General features: G+C 38.2%; 1 protein-coding gene across 1 annotated transcript; it reads left to right on the forward strand.

Annotated features, from left to right (window-relative positions):
* The first annotated feature begins 8,881 nt into the window (after positions 1-8,881).
* On the forward strand, positions 8,882-10,510 carry LOC137088038 (probable DNA double-strand break repair Rad50 ATPase). The gene has a single exon (XM_067452098.1). It carries the CDS (start codon positions 9,003-9,005, stop codon positions 10,395-10,397), a length of 1,395 nt encoding a protein of 464 aa, XP_067308199.1. The 5' UTR covers positions 8,882-9,002; the 3' UTR covers positions 10,398-10,510.
* Positions 10,511-17,858: the final 7,348 nt, after the last annotated feature.

The raw sequence follows: 17,858 nt of genomic DNA on the forward strand, positions 1-17,858 counted from the left end.
GTAGAGTATTTAAATGACTAATGTGAGGACAGTATTTAAATGACTCATGTGAGGAGAGTATTTAAATGACTCATGTGAGGAGAGTATTTAAATGAATCATGTGAGGAGAGTATTTAAATGACTCATGTGAGGAGAGTATTTAAATGACTCATGTGAGGAGAGTATTTAAATGACTCATGTGTGGAGAGTATTTAAATGACTCATGTGAGGAGAGTATTTAAATGAATCATGTGAGGAGAGTATTTTAATGACTCATGTGAGGAGAGTATTTAAATGAATCATGTGAGGAGAGTATTTAAATGAATCATGTGAGGAGAGTATGTAAATGACTCATGTGAGGAGAGTATTTAAATGACTCATGTGAGGAGAGTATTTAAATGACTCATGTGAGGAGAGTATTTAAATGACTCATGTGAGGAGAGTATGTAAATGACTCATGTGAGGAGAGTATTTAAATGACTCATGTGAGGAGAGTATTTAAATGACTCATGTGAGGAGAGTATTTAAATGACTCATGTGAGGAGAGTATTTAAATGACTCATGTGAGGAGAGTATTTAAATGACTCATGTGAGGAGAGTATTTAAATGACTCATGTGAGGAGAGTATTTAAATGACTCATGTGAGGAGAGTATTTAAATGACTCATGTGAGGAGAGTATTTTAATGACTCATGTGTGGTGTGTATTTAAATGAATCATGTGAGGAGAGTATTTAAAATAATCATGTGAGGAGAGTATTTAAATGACTCATGTGAGGAGAGTATTTAAATGACTCATGTGTGGAGAGTATTTAAATGACTCATGTGAGGAGAGTATTTAAATGACTCATGTGAGGAGAGTATTTAAATGAATCATGTGAGGAGAGTATTTAAATGACTCATGTGAGGAGAGTATTTAAATGACTCATGTGAGGAGAGTATTTAAATGACTCATGTGAGGAGAGTATTTAAATGAATCATGTGAGGAGTGTATTTAAATGACTCATGTGAGGAGAGTATTTAAATGACTCATGTGAGGAGAGTATTTAAATGACTCATGTGAGGAGAGTATTTAAAAGAATCATGTGAGGAGAGTATTTAAATGAATCATGTGAGGAGAGTATTTAAAAGAATCATGTGAGGAGAGTATTTAAATGACTCATGTGAGGAGAGTATTTAAATGACTCATGTGAGGAGAGTATTTAAATGAATCGTGAGGAGAGTATTTAAAAGAATCATGTGAGGAGAGTATTTAAATGAATCATGTGAGGAGTGTATTTAAATGACTCACGCGAGGAGTGTATTTAAATGACTCATGTGAGGAGAGTATTTAAATGACTCATGTGAGGAGAGTATTTAAATGACTCATGTGAGGAGAGTATTTAAATGACTCATGTGAGGAGAGTATTTAAATGACTCATGTGTGGAGAGTATTTAAATGAATCGTGAGGAGAGTATTTAAAAGAATCATGTGAGGAGAGTATTTAAATGAATCACGTGAGGAGAGTATTTAAATGAATCACGTGAGGAGTGTATTTAAATGACTCATGTGTGGAGAGTATTTAAATGACTCATGTGAGGAGAGTATTTAAATGACTCATGTGAGGAGAGTATTTAAATGACTCATGTGAGGAGAGTATTTAAATGACTCATGTGTGGAGAGTATTTAAATGACTCATGTGAGGAGTGTATTTAAATGACTCATGTGTGGAGAGTATTTAAATGAATCATGTGAGGAGAGTATTTAAATGACTCATGTGAGGAGAGTATTTAATTGACTCATGTGAGGAGAGTATTTAAATGACTCATGTGAGGAGAGTATTTAAATGACTCATGTGAGGAGAGTATTAAAATGAATCATGTGAGGAGAGTATTTAAATGACTCATGTGAGGAGAGTATTTAAATGACTCATGTGAGGAGAGTATTTTAATGACTCATGTGTGGTGTGTATTTAAATGAATCATGTGAGGAGAGTATTTAAAATAATCATGTGAGGAGAGTATTTAAATGACTCATGTGAGGAGAGTATTTAAATGACTCATGTGTGGAGAGTATTTAAATGACTCATGTGAGGAGAGTATTTAAATGACTCATGTGAGGAGAGTATTTAAATGAATCATGTGAGGAGAGTATTTAAATGACTCATGTGAGGAGAGTATTTAAATGACTCATGTGAGGAGAGTATTTAAATGACTCATGTGAGGAGAGTATTTCAATGAATCATGTGAGGAGTGTATTTAAATGACTCATGTGAGGAGAGTATTTAAATGACTCATGTGAGGAGAGTATTTAAATGACTCATGTGAGGAGAGTATTTAAAAGAATCATGTGAGGAGAGTATTTAAATGAATCATGTGAGGAGAGTATTTAAATGACTCATGTGAGGAGAGTATTTAAATGACTCATGTGAGGAGAGTATTTAAATGACTCATGTGAGGAGAGTATTTAAATGAATCGTGAGGAGAGTATTTAAAATAATCATGTGAGGAGAGTATTTAAATGAATCATGTGAGGAGTGTATTTAAATGACTCACGCGAGGAGTGTATTTAAATGACTCATGTGAGGAGAGTATTTAAATGAATCATGTGAGGAAAGTATTTAAATGACTCATGTGAGGAGAGTATTTAAATGAATCATGTGAGGAGAGTATTTAAATGACTCATGTGTGGAGAGTATTTAAATGAATCGTGAGGAGAGTATTTAAAAGAATCATGTGAGGAGAGTATTTAAATGAATCACGTGAGGAGAGTATTTAAATGAATCACGTGAGGAGTGTATTTAAATGACTCATGTGTGGAGAGTATTTAAATGACTCATGTGAGGAGAGTATTTAAATGACTCATGTGAGGAGAGTATTTAAATGACTCATGTGAGGAGAGTATTTAAATGACTCATGTGTGGAGAGTATTTAAATGACTCATGTGAGGAGTGTATTTAAATGACTCATGTGTGGAGAGTATTTAAATGAATCATGTGAGGAGAGTATTTAAATGACTCATGTGAGGAGAGTATTTAATTGACTCATGTGAGGAGAGTATTTAAATGACTCATGTGAGGAGAGTATTTAAATGACTCATGTGAGGAGAGTATTTCAATGACTCATGTGTGGAGAGTATTAAAATGAATCATGTGAGGAGAGTATTTAAATGACTCATGTGAGGAGAGTATTTAAATGACTCATGTGAAGAGAGTATTTAAATGAATCATGTGAGGAGAGTATTTAAATGACTCATGTGAGGAGAGTATTTAAATGAATCATGTGAGGAGAGTATTTAAATGACTCATGTGAGGAGAGTATTTAAATGACTCATGTGAGGAGAGTATTTAAATGAATCATGTGAGGAGAGTATTTAAATGACTCATGTGAGGAGAGTATTTAAATGAATCATGTGAGGAGAGTATTTAAATGAATCATGTGAGGAGAGTATTTAAATGAATCATGTGAGGAGAGTATTTAAATGACTCATGTGAGGAGAGTATTTAAATGAATCATGTGAGGAGAGTATTTAAATGACTCATGTGAGGAGAGTATTTAAATGACTCATGTGTGGAGAGTATTTTAATGACTCATGTGAGGAGAGTATTTAAATGACTCATGTGAGGAGAGTATTTAAATGAATCATGTGAGGAGAGTATTTAAATGACTCATGTGAGGAGAGTATTTAAATGACTCATGTGAGGAGAGTATTTAAATGACTCATGTGTGGAGAGTATTTTAATGACTCATGTGAGGAGTGTATTTAAATGACTCATGTGAGGTGATTTACTAAGGTTTGCACTCATCTTTTACTGGTGTTTTGCGCCACTATTTACTGCCAAATAAAGCACGTCATAAACCAGACACTAATGGGTAGATTGTGTTGGTCATTATGGAAATGATTCGGCTGTGTTTGTGTGTTTAAACGTGTCGACAGCAGATCTTGAGCAGAACTTCCCACTCCCATCTCCGCTTTTATGAAATTGCATTCACGCTAATTTGCCGTTTAATAAATCTGGCCCAAAGTGTTTGTGCCAAATGTTAACTTATGTCCATGTTTTTGTAATGTTCAACTCTCAGCAGTGGGGTTGGTTGTAACAACATCACTTTCTGACTGACAATAATTGACAATAATTTACAGTTACAATTTCATAAACTCGTTCATTTATAGCAGATAAATGTGAGAATTATTTCGACTTTTAAATGACCTTACATAAAAAATTGCTTGGGAAAAAGTGTTACAACACTCTCTACCTTCATCCACAATCGGCATTTATGAAATAGTGCCGACTTAGTTTTTTCTTTATTATTAATGTCAACTTTAAATGTAGTCTTTTTTGTTTTGTTTTGTTCGTTTGTATCACTAGTAAGCAAGAGTTATTTAGCAATTATTTTTGACCTCAGACGGCTTATGTCGCCTTTGTGAAAACATTTGCCAAGCTCACACAGGTTTGGTTTCATTCCTGGAAGGGTAAAGTCAAAAGTGAAAGATGGCACAGAGTTAACTTTTACTGTCCTCGAAAGACCGCAAGAAACCAAAATTAACTATTCATTTTCTTAATGCACGTCTATTCTTCTTAATGCATGAGAACTATCACTTTTGACTTTTTAATAGTTCTTCTCACAAGTGTGTGTGTGTTTGTGTGTGTGTGTGTGCTGTAAGTTGTTGTTTCTTTATTTCTTTTAAATGCTTTATTTCTCACAGTAGTTACTAATATTGCCTAATAATTATTTAACATTTTAACAGTAACATTGTATACTGTTACAGTTTAATCATATGTTGTGTTGTTGTTGTCTTCATTAGCAGCAGGAAGGGAATGTTCTGATTTCATATTTCTAGCGTCACCAACTGTGGAGTAATTTTCTATTGTCTTATTGTTGAAGAACTTAAATGAGCAAATATTTTGCACCTAATTTGCATATAACTTGTGGTTTTGCATGTATGTAGAGTATGTGGGTTTGTTCTTCCCCTGTCCTCCTCCTCCTCCTGCAGGTTTTTATTGGACATGAGTGTGTATAAATATAAAAGTCATCAGTGAATATCTTCACAAGAACTTCAAGCAAAGAAACTCTTCAAGGTGAGGATGTTTCTCCTTCATATTTTATATATGTAAAGAGTTTAATTTAAAAATGCTGGCATGTCACTCATATATTGTGAGACTTATTCATGAGATCAAATGTTAGTTTAGCAGGGCTGTGACCTAATAATCCACTATACGTCAGAGGTTTAGTAAACTAAAACATTATCACAGGAAACAAGAAAAAAATCCACAGAGATTGGCGAAGTCGCACAGTCTGTGAGGACAGATTGTTACAGCTCGTCCTCGTGGAAAATCCAAACATTCATCGTCAACATCTTTACAGCCGATACTGACTCAGAAAACATGTTTTATTAATAAATCATTAAAATGTCTCTGCTGTTTTTTTTCTGACATATTCATAATCATTACTTTTTCCAGTACTTTGCAGCAAGCTTTATGTGAGTGTTGAATAAGCTATATATTAGGCCTATATATATTAAAGACTCATTATGTTTTAATTAATATAAATGTGTGATTAGTTGAATAATGGTTTAACACTATGAATAAATGATTGCATTAAGTACATTTATGAAAATAAATGAGTCAGGAATGAGTGCTGTTCCTATTTTTTTTACTCTTTTTTTTTATTCAGATACTAAATTACACTGAAGACACATTTGGTCAGGAGAGACTTCAGCCAGTGAAGCTTGTTAGATCAGTAATTCCATCACTCGACACAAAGGCTGGTGTGTAATTTATGCATTTATATTCATATTTAATAGGAAAATTACATCTCTCAGTGTTTGATGTATAATTAAACATATTAGTAGTTTGTAAAATTCATTGTTTTATCACTAAAGTACTGAATTGTTTTGCTGTAAGCAGTGCCAGTGAAGGTCTTCAGTGAGGTCACACATTCAGTCCAGCGATCAGCATGAGTTGCAGGTGAGTTGAAACTGATGTGCTTTATACAGGATGAGTATGTGCTGTAAGGGGTAATCCACGGCTAGGTGTGCAGCAGAGGCAGAGCCAGACATTGGACATATTTGAGGCTGAGCCCAAATCTAGTTTGTCCAATGACATTTTCATTTGGCATCAACAGCTTTACTGATTGAAGTTTGTAGTAAGAGCTGGAGTAAAGTTCATAAAATGATCAGTGATTCCCACAGGATTTTGTAAAGCTATGTTGGGTGGACATCTGTCTCTCTGGGGGGTTTGGGGGATGCTCCCCCCACAAACATTTTGTACATTAAATAGAGCTTGAATATATATTTTAATGTAATTATTCTGAAGACAGTAATATGCATATAATGTAAAACAAATACACTGAATATTTTTTACTTTACAGTATAGGGCAATTACAATACATTCATCCTAATCTCTTCATTTGCAAGAAATAAACGCTTGAGTTTTTATTTTTTTTAAATCAGTAGCTGATTGTGTGGTCAAAGTGTGTGTCACAAACAGACTGCCTTAATTAAAGACATATGAGGTTGGCAAAATACAACGTTAAGACCTTTTATCTTAGGCTTTGTTTTAAATTTCATTACGAAACAGTGGCGGCACAGGGTCATTAATGAAAGCACTGAATGATGCTAAGATGACAAATGTAATGCAACCTTAAAAATACATAACTTTTTTAAAACTCTCTAATAGTCCAAAGTAAAAAATAAAATACTGCATAGTCGTCACTGAACAAATTGAAATATGAATTAAATGCAGTCAGGCAAGTCCCGTTCTGCTGGCGGCCGCCAAACCCAGACTCGTCCATGGGATTGTCAGTCAGACTGAAGCGTGATTGGCCACTCATAGAACACGTCTTACTGCTCTAGAGTCCAGTGGCGGCTCCTTTACTCCACTGTATCCCACGCTTTGCATTGCTCTTGGTGATGTAAGGCTTGGATGAGCTGCTCGGCCATGGAAACCCATTCCATGAAGCTCTCTCTGCTGTTCTTGAGCTCAGCTGAAGGCAACAGAAGTTTGGAGGTCTGGAGCTGTTGACGCTGCAGGAAGTTGGTGACTTCTGCACACTGTGACTCTCAGCATGTGCTGACCCCACTGTTTAATTTTGTGTGACCTACCACTTTTTGGCTGAGTTGCTGTCCTTCCAAATGGCTTCCCTTTTTGTTATAATCCCACTAACAATTGAGCGTGGAATATTTAGTAATGAGGAAATGTCAAGAATGGACTTATTGCACAGGTGGCAACCTATCACGGCCCCACGCTTGAGTTCACTGAGCTCCTGAGCGACCCATTCTTTCACTAATGTGTGTAGAAGCATCTGTCTTGGTGAAGAAGGAGCTGAGCCGTAAGGCGAAGCTCTCGATTTACCGGTCAATCTACGTTCCTACTCTCACCTATGATCATGAGCTGTGGGTCATGACCGAAAGGACAAGATCCCGGATACAGGCGGCTGAAATGAGCTTTCTCCGCAGGGTGGCTGGATGCTCCCTTAGAGATAGGGTGAGGAACTCGGCCACTCGGGAGGAGCTCAGAGTAGAGCCGTTGCTCCTCCACATCGAGAGGAGCCAGCTGAGGTGGCTCGGGCATCTATTTCGTATGCCTCCTGGACGCCTTTCCAGGGAGGTGTTCCGGGCACGTCCCACCGGGAGGAGGCCCCGGGGAAGACCAAAGACACGCTGGAGGGATTATGTCTCCCGGCTGGCCTGGGAACGTCTCGGGGTACCCCCGGAGGAGCTGGAGGAAGTGGCTAGGGAGAAGGAAGTCTGGGCGTCTCTGCTTAGACTGTTGCCCCGTGACCCGGCCCCGGATAAGCGGAAGATAATGGATGGATGGATGGATGGATGGATGGATAATGGCATTTATCTGAACAAGATGTCCAGGACCTCCAGCAAAAAAAATAAAAAAATAGGCCCACAACATTGAAGATCATGCGTTATATTTAACAGTTGGCATGGGGTACTTTTTATCCCTGTTTGCACTAAACCCAGCCAAAAAGCTCTTTTTTGTTTTGTTTCATGTGACCATAGATCCTTTTAAAATTCCAGTCTTGGATGAAAAAGGAGAATTTTTTGTGAAACCCTCCCAAACAACATGTGGTGATGTAGGGTTTGTTTGATATATATTTTAAAGGCTTATAAACTGTAAGACTCAACTAATCTCTACAATTCTCCATCTGTGATCTTGAGAGTCTTTATCCACTCAAACTCTCCTCCTTTCTTTGCATTAGGATGACACACGTCCTCTTCCAGAAAGATTTATAATATCTTTAGCATCTTGGAACTTCTTAACTATTGCCCTGTGAAATGGGGGCAATATATTTCAATGCTTTATCTTCTTACAGTCACTTTGTATTTTGTGAAGGTCAACTATTTTCAGAACTATATGTTGTGGTTTTACTCATTGTGATGAATAATTAAGAGAATGTGGCCTTTGTGTTTCATCATAGTTATACTCCTGTGAAACAAGAATAGCAAGAGAATTTCCTGCTCCTAGTCACCATACTGTAGTATGCTACAAAAATGGAAATATAAATGGGAATATACTTCAGAGATATTTTACTCACAATAATGTCTGGGGGTGCCAATTATTGTGACAAACATGCAATTTTTTTTTTTTTTTTTTTTTTTTTTTGTATTTTGTTTTGGAAGGATTGTTTTTGCTTTTACAATGATGATTGTTTCAAAGCAGCTTCACGGTGTTAAACAGGACAATATTTGATTCTTCATTAAATGTTGTTTCATCACATTAATATGTTCATTGCTGAAGATGTTAAATTATGTCTGTATATTGATGGATACTACTAGTCTACAAATCTTGCTACATAAATATTCTGAGAAACATTTATCTCCATATTTTACAGACCGCCGAGTCTACAAAGCAGATCAACTCTGATTCATCAAGGTCCTCCAAAACGATTTCGTCTAGACACAGAGAGAAAAGTGCTTGATGATAATGGGAATGTCAGAAAATGGACTTATGGAAGAAAAGATGCCAGAAAACAAAACAAAATTGTTCTGTTGGTGGGAGAAACCGGCGCTGGCAAGACGACTCTAATCAACACCATGGTCAACTATGTATTAGAAGTGAATGTTGAGGAAGAGCTATGGTATGAAATCACAGAAGAAGAAGCCAGAGACCAATCCGAATCACAAACCTCTGAAATCACCATGTATGAGGTCTGTCCTGAAGAGAGTCCTGTATCTCTCACCATCATTGATACTCCAGGATACGGAGACACTAGAGGACTGGAAAAAGATCTGCAAGTTGCTGAGAATTTAGCCATGCTGTTTCAGAGCAGTGAAGGCATTCGTGAGATTGACGCCGTGTGTTTTGTTATTCAAGCAGCTAAGAATCGTCTCTCGGACAGACAGCATTATATTATCAGTTCAGTTCTGTCTTTGTTTGGCAAAGACATTGTGAACAACATTGTGTTTCTAATCACACACTCTGATGGTATGGAACCCAAAAACGTCCTCAGTGCCATTAATAAAGCTCATATCCCCTGCAGACGAGACAAAAAAGGCCAACCTGTTTATTTTTTATTCAACAACCGGCAGTCAGACGCCCGTCACAATGACAAACGTTACCTTCGTGCTCAAAGAGATGCCTGGGAAGACAGCATGGAGAGCATGAAGGACTTCCTTCAGTCTCTGGATGAAAAGAACAGAAAAGGTTTAGAGCTTACTTCAGATGTCCTGATTGAGCGCATTCAATTTGAAGCATTAATCTGCAATTTACAGATTAGGGTCGAAGAGAAAGAGTCAAAGAAATTTGAAAAAGTTCAGATCCAGCAGGCAATGAGAGAAAACAAGGAAATGCTTGATAGGGGTACAAACTTTAGCATTAGAGTCCAAAAGGCTGTCAAAGAGAAGGTGCCCATTGAAAGCACTTCAATCACTTCATGGAAGAGCAGGAAGGCGACGACCTGCACCGTCTGTGAGGAAAACTGCCATCAGTTTGGATGCTGGTGGAGTTCTGATCCCAGCAAATGTGAAGTCATGAAAAACGGCTACTGCACCGTGTGCACAAGGAGGTGCCACCATAGCAAACACGTCAGAGAAGACAAGAAATACATTGTCAGCTTTTCTAAAGTTATGGTGAAATTTGACGATATTAAAAAGGAATATGAAAGAGCTCAAACTAAGAGGTTTTCAGTTGTAATGGATAATCTTGACAAAGATCTGCAGGAGATCGAGGACCAAAAGCAAATTCTCCTGTTCAATGCCTACAAGACCATCAAGCATCTGTCTCAGATCGCATTAAAGCCAGACTCGGCCTTAACTCTTCAACATCTGGACTTCTTCATCCCCAGAGTGAGGGAGGCTGGGAAAGAAACCTGGGCTAAAGAGCTGGAGGAAATGAGAAGAACCGCTGAAACTGAAGAAGCCAATAAAGATGCTCTGAGTTACCTGAAAGCTGGTCTGGCAAAACTTTTCCTTGGTGCAGTGAACAAATGAGAAGACAAGAAATGAATCAATGAAAATGAAGATTGAGTACAGTGAGAAATTAATGCATGTAGATTTGAAAATAATATATCAAATACTATATATATCAATTGATTCAATGCTAAATCCCTTCCAGGCCTTTCTCTTGTTCTATCTCAGAAAACCTGTGAGAATCCTTTTTTTTTTTTTACAATTTTTTTTTTAATTATAAATTTAGGGGTAGATCAAGGATTCACAAGTCATTAACATATTGTTACGTCCTGTGGACGTATAAGTAAGAAATCTTTTTGAGTAGGCATTGTCTGTTATTCTCTTTCCCTCACTCTGCTTGCCTTTCATTTAACGAGCCACATCGGAAGCTCATAAGGAGTGCTGCAGAGTGCACAGTGTGCCGCTATAAGAGAGCAGAGTGGAAACTTAGAAGAATTGTTGTGTTGACATTGGTAGTGGACGTTATTGTTGAAATCAGTGGGCACACCTTGTGTGTTGTGTGGTGCCCTAATTTGAAAACACTGTTGTAGTATTGTTGATTACATGTAATAACTCTGTTACTAACTTTTTGGTTACATTTTTTGGTATTTAAAAGGTAATGTTTCAACTTAATATTTGTCTTTCTGTTGTGAGTACAAGTAGGGAAAGGGTGCCACCTTTTCTTTTTGTATGTTTATCCCTGTTTTTGCTTAGTCAGGGAGTGAGGGAAGCTTATGTTGTTCAAGTATTTTCTTTTACCTGTTTAGGTCATTTAGTTCCACTTACAAAAAGTTAGATTACCTTTTGTTTGTTGTTTTGGCTAGACCCTTTCCTGAATGTTTATTTGCTTCCAATTTACTTTTACCTGTAATAAAATCACTTTTATTTTGCCTAAGCTATAGTGGTGTCTTGCCAGGTGTCTGGGGCAGAGGGTTGAAGGGAATCCTCCACAACATGTTTTTAAATTTTTTTATGTAATTTATTTTGTTACCCTCTCCCAATCCTAGACTGGGAGGGCTTGTAACAAGTGGGAGCCCGTCCGTCCGCTAATTGGCTACTCTCTTTTTCTCAGAGTTTGATTGTTTTCGACTGTAGGTGGAGAGGAAAGTGTGTAGTGAGCATTAAAATGGAGTTTGACTTTGAAGCCTTTACATTTACTTGAAGCTTTCAATCGCTGTAAGAAAAATGATCTACTGTTGATCGCAGACTTCTTCGCTATTACGGTAAAGAAAGATGTCATTAAACAGGTTCTTAAAGATGACTTGTATAATATATTAGTAAGTGCAGGCATCTTGCCTAGAGAGTCAGCTCTCAGAGGAGAGTCAGAGGTTCAGTCTGAAGAAATTATAAAGCTTGGGGTAGTGGAGAGGCAGGCTGACCGAGTTATTGAACTACGTAAATTGGATCTGGAATCAGAGCGCTTGGCTAGAAAACCAGTACTAGGCCCCGTCAGCCTCATCACCCATAACAAATGGTGGTAGTACGGTCACACAGGATTTTTCTCATGCACCTGCCGGAGATTATTTTGATGTTAGTAAGTATATAAAACTTGTTCCTCCATTCAGGGAGACAAAAGTCGATTCGTACTTTGTTGCATTCGAGCGCATCACTAGTAAATTGAGATGGCCAAAAGAAATGTGGGCTTCACTACTTCAGTGTAGTCTTACTGGGAAAGCTGTGGAAGTTTGCTCAGCGCTACCAATTGAAAATAGCCTGCCGTGGTCATACTCAATTCTAGTCAGAATATGAGTCTGAAACTGCTCCATCGGGCTGTTATTATGAGGCATTTCAACCGAACCAGGAAAGACCTCAATTGGATAGACCTGCAACCAATCAGAGCAACGAAGCAACGCATTGTCAAATGTCAACAGACAGAGCTCAACTGCACTGTGTTGCCAAGTCCGCGTTTTTCCCCGCGGTTGTTTTCTATGTCCGCGGGTTGAAGCGACAATTATGTGATATATAGACCCATGAGTGCGAATCTTAGCAGGCAATCATGCCAAAATAACACGCTTTTTACCCCCCAAACACCATTTTTCCCCCGGAGAACCCCCAGAGAAGTTTAGGGCTAGTAGTTGGCGGATTTTGTTGTAAAAACTTGGCAACCCTGTCTGCACACGCGCTGGAATAAACAATCTTAGCCAGTGTTGTAAAAAAATTAAAGAATTTATTGATACACAGAGTACTTACCCAATATAATCATCATCTTTGAGAGAAATATGAAGGTGAATGTATTTACAAACAAGCTCTCCGTTTAGGATTCAAATAAATATAATCCAAGCCCCTTTGATGACGTGATGATTATGTTACTGTTGATCATCTGTCCATCATCGTCTAAAGCCCGCCCTGATGATTTCATGGGTCCGAACAGTTTCTGTTCGGAGATAATTACTCCTCTATGGAGCGATGCCAGACCGAACTGCCCAACTATAAAAATGTTGTGGGCGGGGCTAGGTTCGGCTGGCATCCAGGCTAAATTGAAAACTCTTTGGAGTATGATATAGTTAAGGCTGCGGTACTGCGAGCATATGAATTGGTCCCTATGGCTTACAGACAGAAGTTCCATGGGCACTCGAAAACAGTCAAACAAACATACATTGAGTTTGTCGGAGAAGAGTTCTTTTTGAAAAGTGGTGTTTTAGTCTCTCACTCAATCCCTTTAGCGCCACCACCTGTCCAAATTTTCACTCATGTTTTTGCTTATAACTTTTGACCCCTAAGAGCTAGAAACAAAATCTTTCTTCTGATTCCTTGGCTAAAGCGGATTCGATTGCACCCTATGATGTCATTTTCCGGTATGCAAATTTTTCCGCCATTTTGAATTTTCTGAAAAATCTACTTTTTCAAACTCCTCCTAGGCCGTTGCTCCGATTTTCACGAAAATTGACACAGATCATCTTCAGACGATGCTGACAAAAAGTTATGGAATTCAAGTTGATTCGTCAAATCCTTTTCAATAAATGCACAAACAGATTTTAATTAGAGGTTGCAAAAGCACACTAAAGGCTATATCTCGGCAACGCTTTATCATATTCAAACCAAACTTGTTACGTCATCACAAGCATGACCTGAAGCTACGTGCAGCGTTTCGGCGCAGCACCACCTACTGGTCCGGAGATACGAAAAATGCATATTTTGGAATATAAGATCTGAACCATTTATCCAAAAGTCATAAAATTGGTCTCATTAGATTCAGGGCGTCATGCTGAGTCGACTGATATCCAATTTTACCATGTCGGCCATTTTGGATGTTGGCCATTTTGAATTATGTGCTAAAATGCTGTATTTTATGAACGTATGAACGAATTGTTACGAAACTTGGTATGGGTCATCACCACGATGCCCTGAAGTAGCCTGAGAAGTTTCGAGTGGAGAATTTTTTTCCCCAAACGCTTATAACTTTGGGTGTGGTTGACATATTTTGATGGGAGTAGGTTTTTTGGTCTCCTGAATCCTTGCAGAGCCCAACGATATCAGACTTGCCAGGTTTCGGCATATGGTTTGTGCAACGTTGTAATTTAGCGCTTAAAAAACATTAGCTGATATCTTCAAAACCGCTAGTCCGTTTGAGGCGAAACCAGCCTTAGAAGTTCGAAAACATAGGTCGATAGCTATACGCTAATGCCCAAATCTCAAAATATTGATAGTAAGGGGTGGTAAAATCCAATCAAAGTCAGGTATCAGTCATTTTTTATATTTATTTTTCCTATAAATGTTTATAACTCCAAAACAAAATGAGATATTTTCACCAAACTCGACACACATATGTATGGGCTCACTATGAGGACACATAAAAAAATTGGTGGATTGTGCCTCTTGGTGGCGCTATAATAAAACAAAACATGAAATTCCCATTGACTTCAATGCAGAATTATGGTTTAAAATGCTAATGCTATAATTTACGAATGCATTAGCGTATCGTTACAAAACTCAGTATGTGTCTTCTGCTTTATGTCCTGAAGGTACTCAAAAAAAATTCTGGGCAGCGCCACCTTGTTGTCAAAAGTTGTAACAAAATGTACAAAAATGCTAATAACTTTTGATTAAATTAGCCCATTGTAATGAAACTGGTCATAATACATTCATTGGCTCATGCTGAGAACAAGGATACCAATTTTACCATATTTTGCAAACCTATCTGTCCTCCATCTTGTTATTTGTTAAAACCGTACTTTTTCCAACTCATCCTAGACCGTTTGTCCGATTTTCACCAAAATTGAACCGTATGGTCTTCAGACCATGCTGACAAATAGTTATGAATTTCGTGTTGATAGACAAAAAAGTTTTCATATACCACTGCAACAGAGCCATGATGCAAAAATGACTCTTGAGGCTGTATCTCTGCAATGCTTTGACATATTGACACCAAACTTTGCATGTCATAGACATCTCAGTCTGACTATGCCACATTAGTTTTGTAACAGTGCCACCTATTGGTTGAAAGTGATAAACTATTAAATCATTATTATTGACTGTATTTAAAATCGTACTGCTATTTTTCCTAAAATCAACTTAATAAGTCTTTAATGGTTCATTGTTGCAGTTGGTTTGACACTTCCAGCCATGCTGGCATGTCTTGTCTTCTTATTTGCGCTTGGCCCCGATAATGGCTGCTTGCAGCTATATTTATTATTATTATTACTGCAGGTTATCGGCAACAGGTATTACTAGGGTTTTTTTGGCCTCGTCTTAAGTCCAGTTTTTGTAAATCATGTCACATGTCTCAGTTGGCAGGAAAACCTAATCAGAAAATTCCCCCTGCACCCCTCTGTCTTATTCTAGTTGTAACTGACCCGTTTGAGCACTTAATTATTGACTGTGTTGGGCAATTGCCCAAAGCTAAGTCAAGACGCCAATACATTCTGACCATTATGTGTGCTGCGACTCGCTTCCCAGAGGCTGTTCTGCTACGCATGTTAAAAGCTAAGGTTGTAGTAAAAGAACTGCTCAAGTTCTGTACCACTTTTGGATTGCCAAAAGTAATTCAGAGTGACCAAGGGTCAAACTTTACTTCAAGGGTTTTTAAACAAGCACTAGAAACCCATGGTATACACCACCAAAATTCCACGGCATATCATCCTGAGTCCCAGGGTGCACTCAAGAGGTTTCACCAAACCCTTAAAACAATGCTATGCCGGTATTCTGTAGAAACCGGAAAACTGGGATGAAGGTCTTCCTTTTCTGATGTTTGGAGCCAGAGAATCAGTGCAGGAGTCATTGGACTTTAGCCCCTCAGAACTAGTGTTCGGGCACACAGTTCATGGCCCACTAAAACTGTTAAGTGAACAGTTGTTAAATCAGAGTTCCAAACTGGTGCCTGTTGATGATTGTCACTTCTATTCGTGAGAAACTGCACAAACCCAAAGTCTTGCCAAACTTCATCTGTCTACTGCTCTTTCTAAGATGAAGGCTCGTTTTGACAAAAAGTCTGTGAAGAGAGAGATTGGACCTGGTGATCGTGTCATGGTTCTACTTCCATCTCCCGGTTCTATTGTACATGCAAAGTTCTCTGTTCCATATCTAGTGGAAAGAAAGTTAAATGAGACACTTTCTATACACCACTCCTGACCGAAAATGTAAAAGCCATGTGTGTCATGTAAATAGGCTTAAGGCATATGTAGACAAGCCTCACAGTGAGGTAGCTGTAAAACAAACTGTGGTTTCCTCACTGCCTTCCTCTATTGCTACACTGAGTGTAGAGGCAAATTACTCCTTAGAATAAGATGGCTTGGTGTGTAGATAGGTACATAGAGAGAGATTTCCTCTACCCGGTTAAATAATTCAGCTATAATGCAAGATCTCCCACACTCTATCTCATCTGAGTGCTGAACAATCTGAAGCTTTAATTGATTTGTTTTGTGCCTCCTCTACCCTGTTTAGTGATGTGCCAGGTAGAGAGCTACAGTGTGTGTTCACGACATTGATGTTGGTGATGCTGTTCCTATCAAGCAACATCCTTACAGAGTGAATCCAAGGAAACGTGAGATCATGCAGACAGAGGTTGAGTACATGCACTGGCCATGGACTGGCCGTGCCCAGCCAGAGTCCTTTGAGCTCCCCCTACTTGCTTGTCCCTGACAATACCTGACAATACCTTTCGATTTTGTACTGATTATCGGACGGTTAACAACGTATCAATACCTGATTCTTCCCCCCTTCCAAGGATGGAAAATTGTGTAGATAGAGTTGGGTTAGCGAAGTTTGTTACAAAACTAGATCTGCTAAAAGGTTATTGGTAGTGAACATGAACAAAGAAGCTGATGAGACCGTTTTGCTTGGCCCCGTGGATGGAAAATTTTGTTTTAAAAAACGAAAGGATGGAAGCGTCGACAAGAGCATGGTTGTGTACAAGCTATAAAACAAGGAATTTGCGTATCACCGCAGCACATCGAGCCTCAAATATCACAAATATGCTTTTGCTACACTTAATGGCAAACATTGCACTGGTCTGATGGACTGAAATAAATCAACAATATTTTGTTGATTAAGCTTATGTATTCAGTCATTATTCAATGGTATACTAAAAATCCATGTGAAAAATTACTTCTCATTGTTCTCAGGTCAGATATTTATATGCAATTGTAAGGGTGGATCTGAATTGTCTCGCCAAAAGACGTCACTCGCCTGAGACTGGGAGATCACGTAGGGCGGGGTCACCACTTTGTAAACTCCACCTGTTTGGCCCAACTTAGGAATCCAACAGCTGGTCGAAGGAATACTGCGTGTTCGTCTTTTCAGGCGCTTCTATAAAGGACACTGTAATTTATTAAAGTGTGAAGATCCAATTTTAAATCTGACTCCATGTTTTAATTTAATCTGACTCTAATTGTATGTAGTTTCCTTGAGTTTGTTAAGTTTATAAATTATGGCTGATCGTATGATTAGTTGTGATTTAATTTAGATCTTTGATCTCTCTGAGTATCTCTACTTCTCACTATCTTCGTTCATCAAGAGACCCGATATCTCTTAGAGATATGTTTCGGGAATTACATTCTCAAACACAGACGGGCCAGTTCTGATATTAGTCAGAGGATTGCAGAGTGAATATTTTACCTTTAAGTGGTTGCGTCTGCTTACTCATCTTAAAGCGTAATGGGAATAATAATCACAGGAACTGCAACTTGCAGTTCAGATAATCCCTAGTCAGAAATCAGATTATCCTTAATGCTGTGCTCCATGCTCCAGTCATTGAGTCCTACGGTTTGATCTATCCCGACACAACGATCTGCGGTAATACCAGACTCTGATTGATCCATACTAAAAGAAGCGGCCTTAGAATAATACAAGATTAATCAAAGTTAATGTTTATTTAGCCAGGCAAAAATATCAAAATATAGTCAAATTAAAAGACAATTATACACAACCGATCAGCATACAATGTTACTCAAGTATAAAATAGTATACACATAGTTTCAAAGAGTCATCATTTACCTGGCTATAGAGACACACGGGAACAGTGTGGGAAGTTCTGGATACAGATGCTTCCCTGAGTGGTTTGCTCCT

This window comes from Pseudorasbora parva, chromosome 1 (genome assembly GCF_024679245.1).
Source record: "Pseudorasbora parva isolate DD20220531a chromosome 1, ASM2467924v1, whole genome shotgun sequence".
NCBI lineage: Eukaryota > Metazoa > Chordata > Actinopteri > Cypriniformes > Gobionidae > Pseudorasbora > Pseudorasbora parva.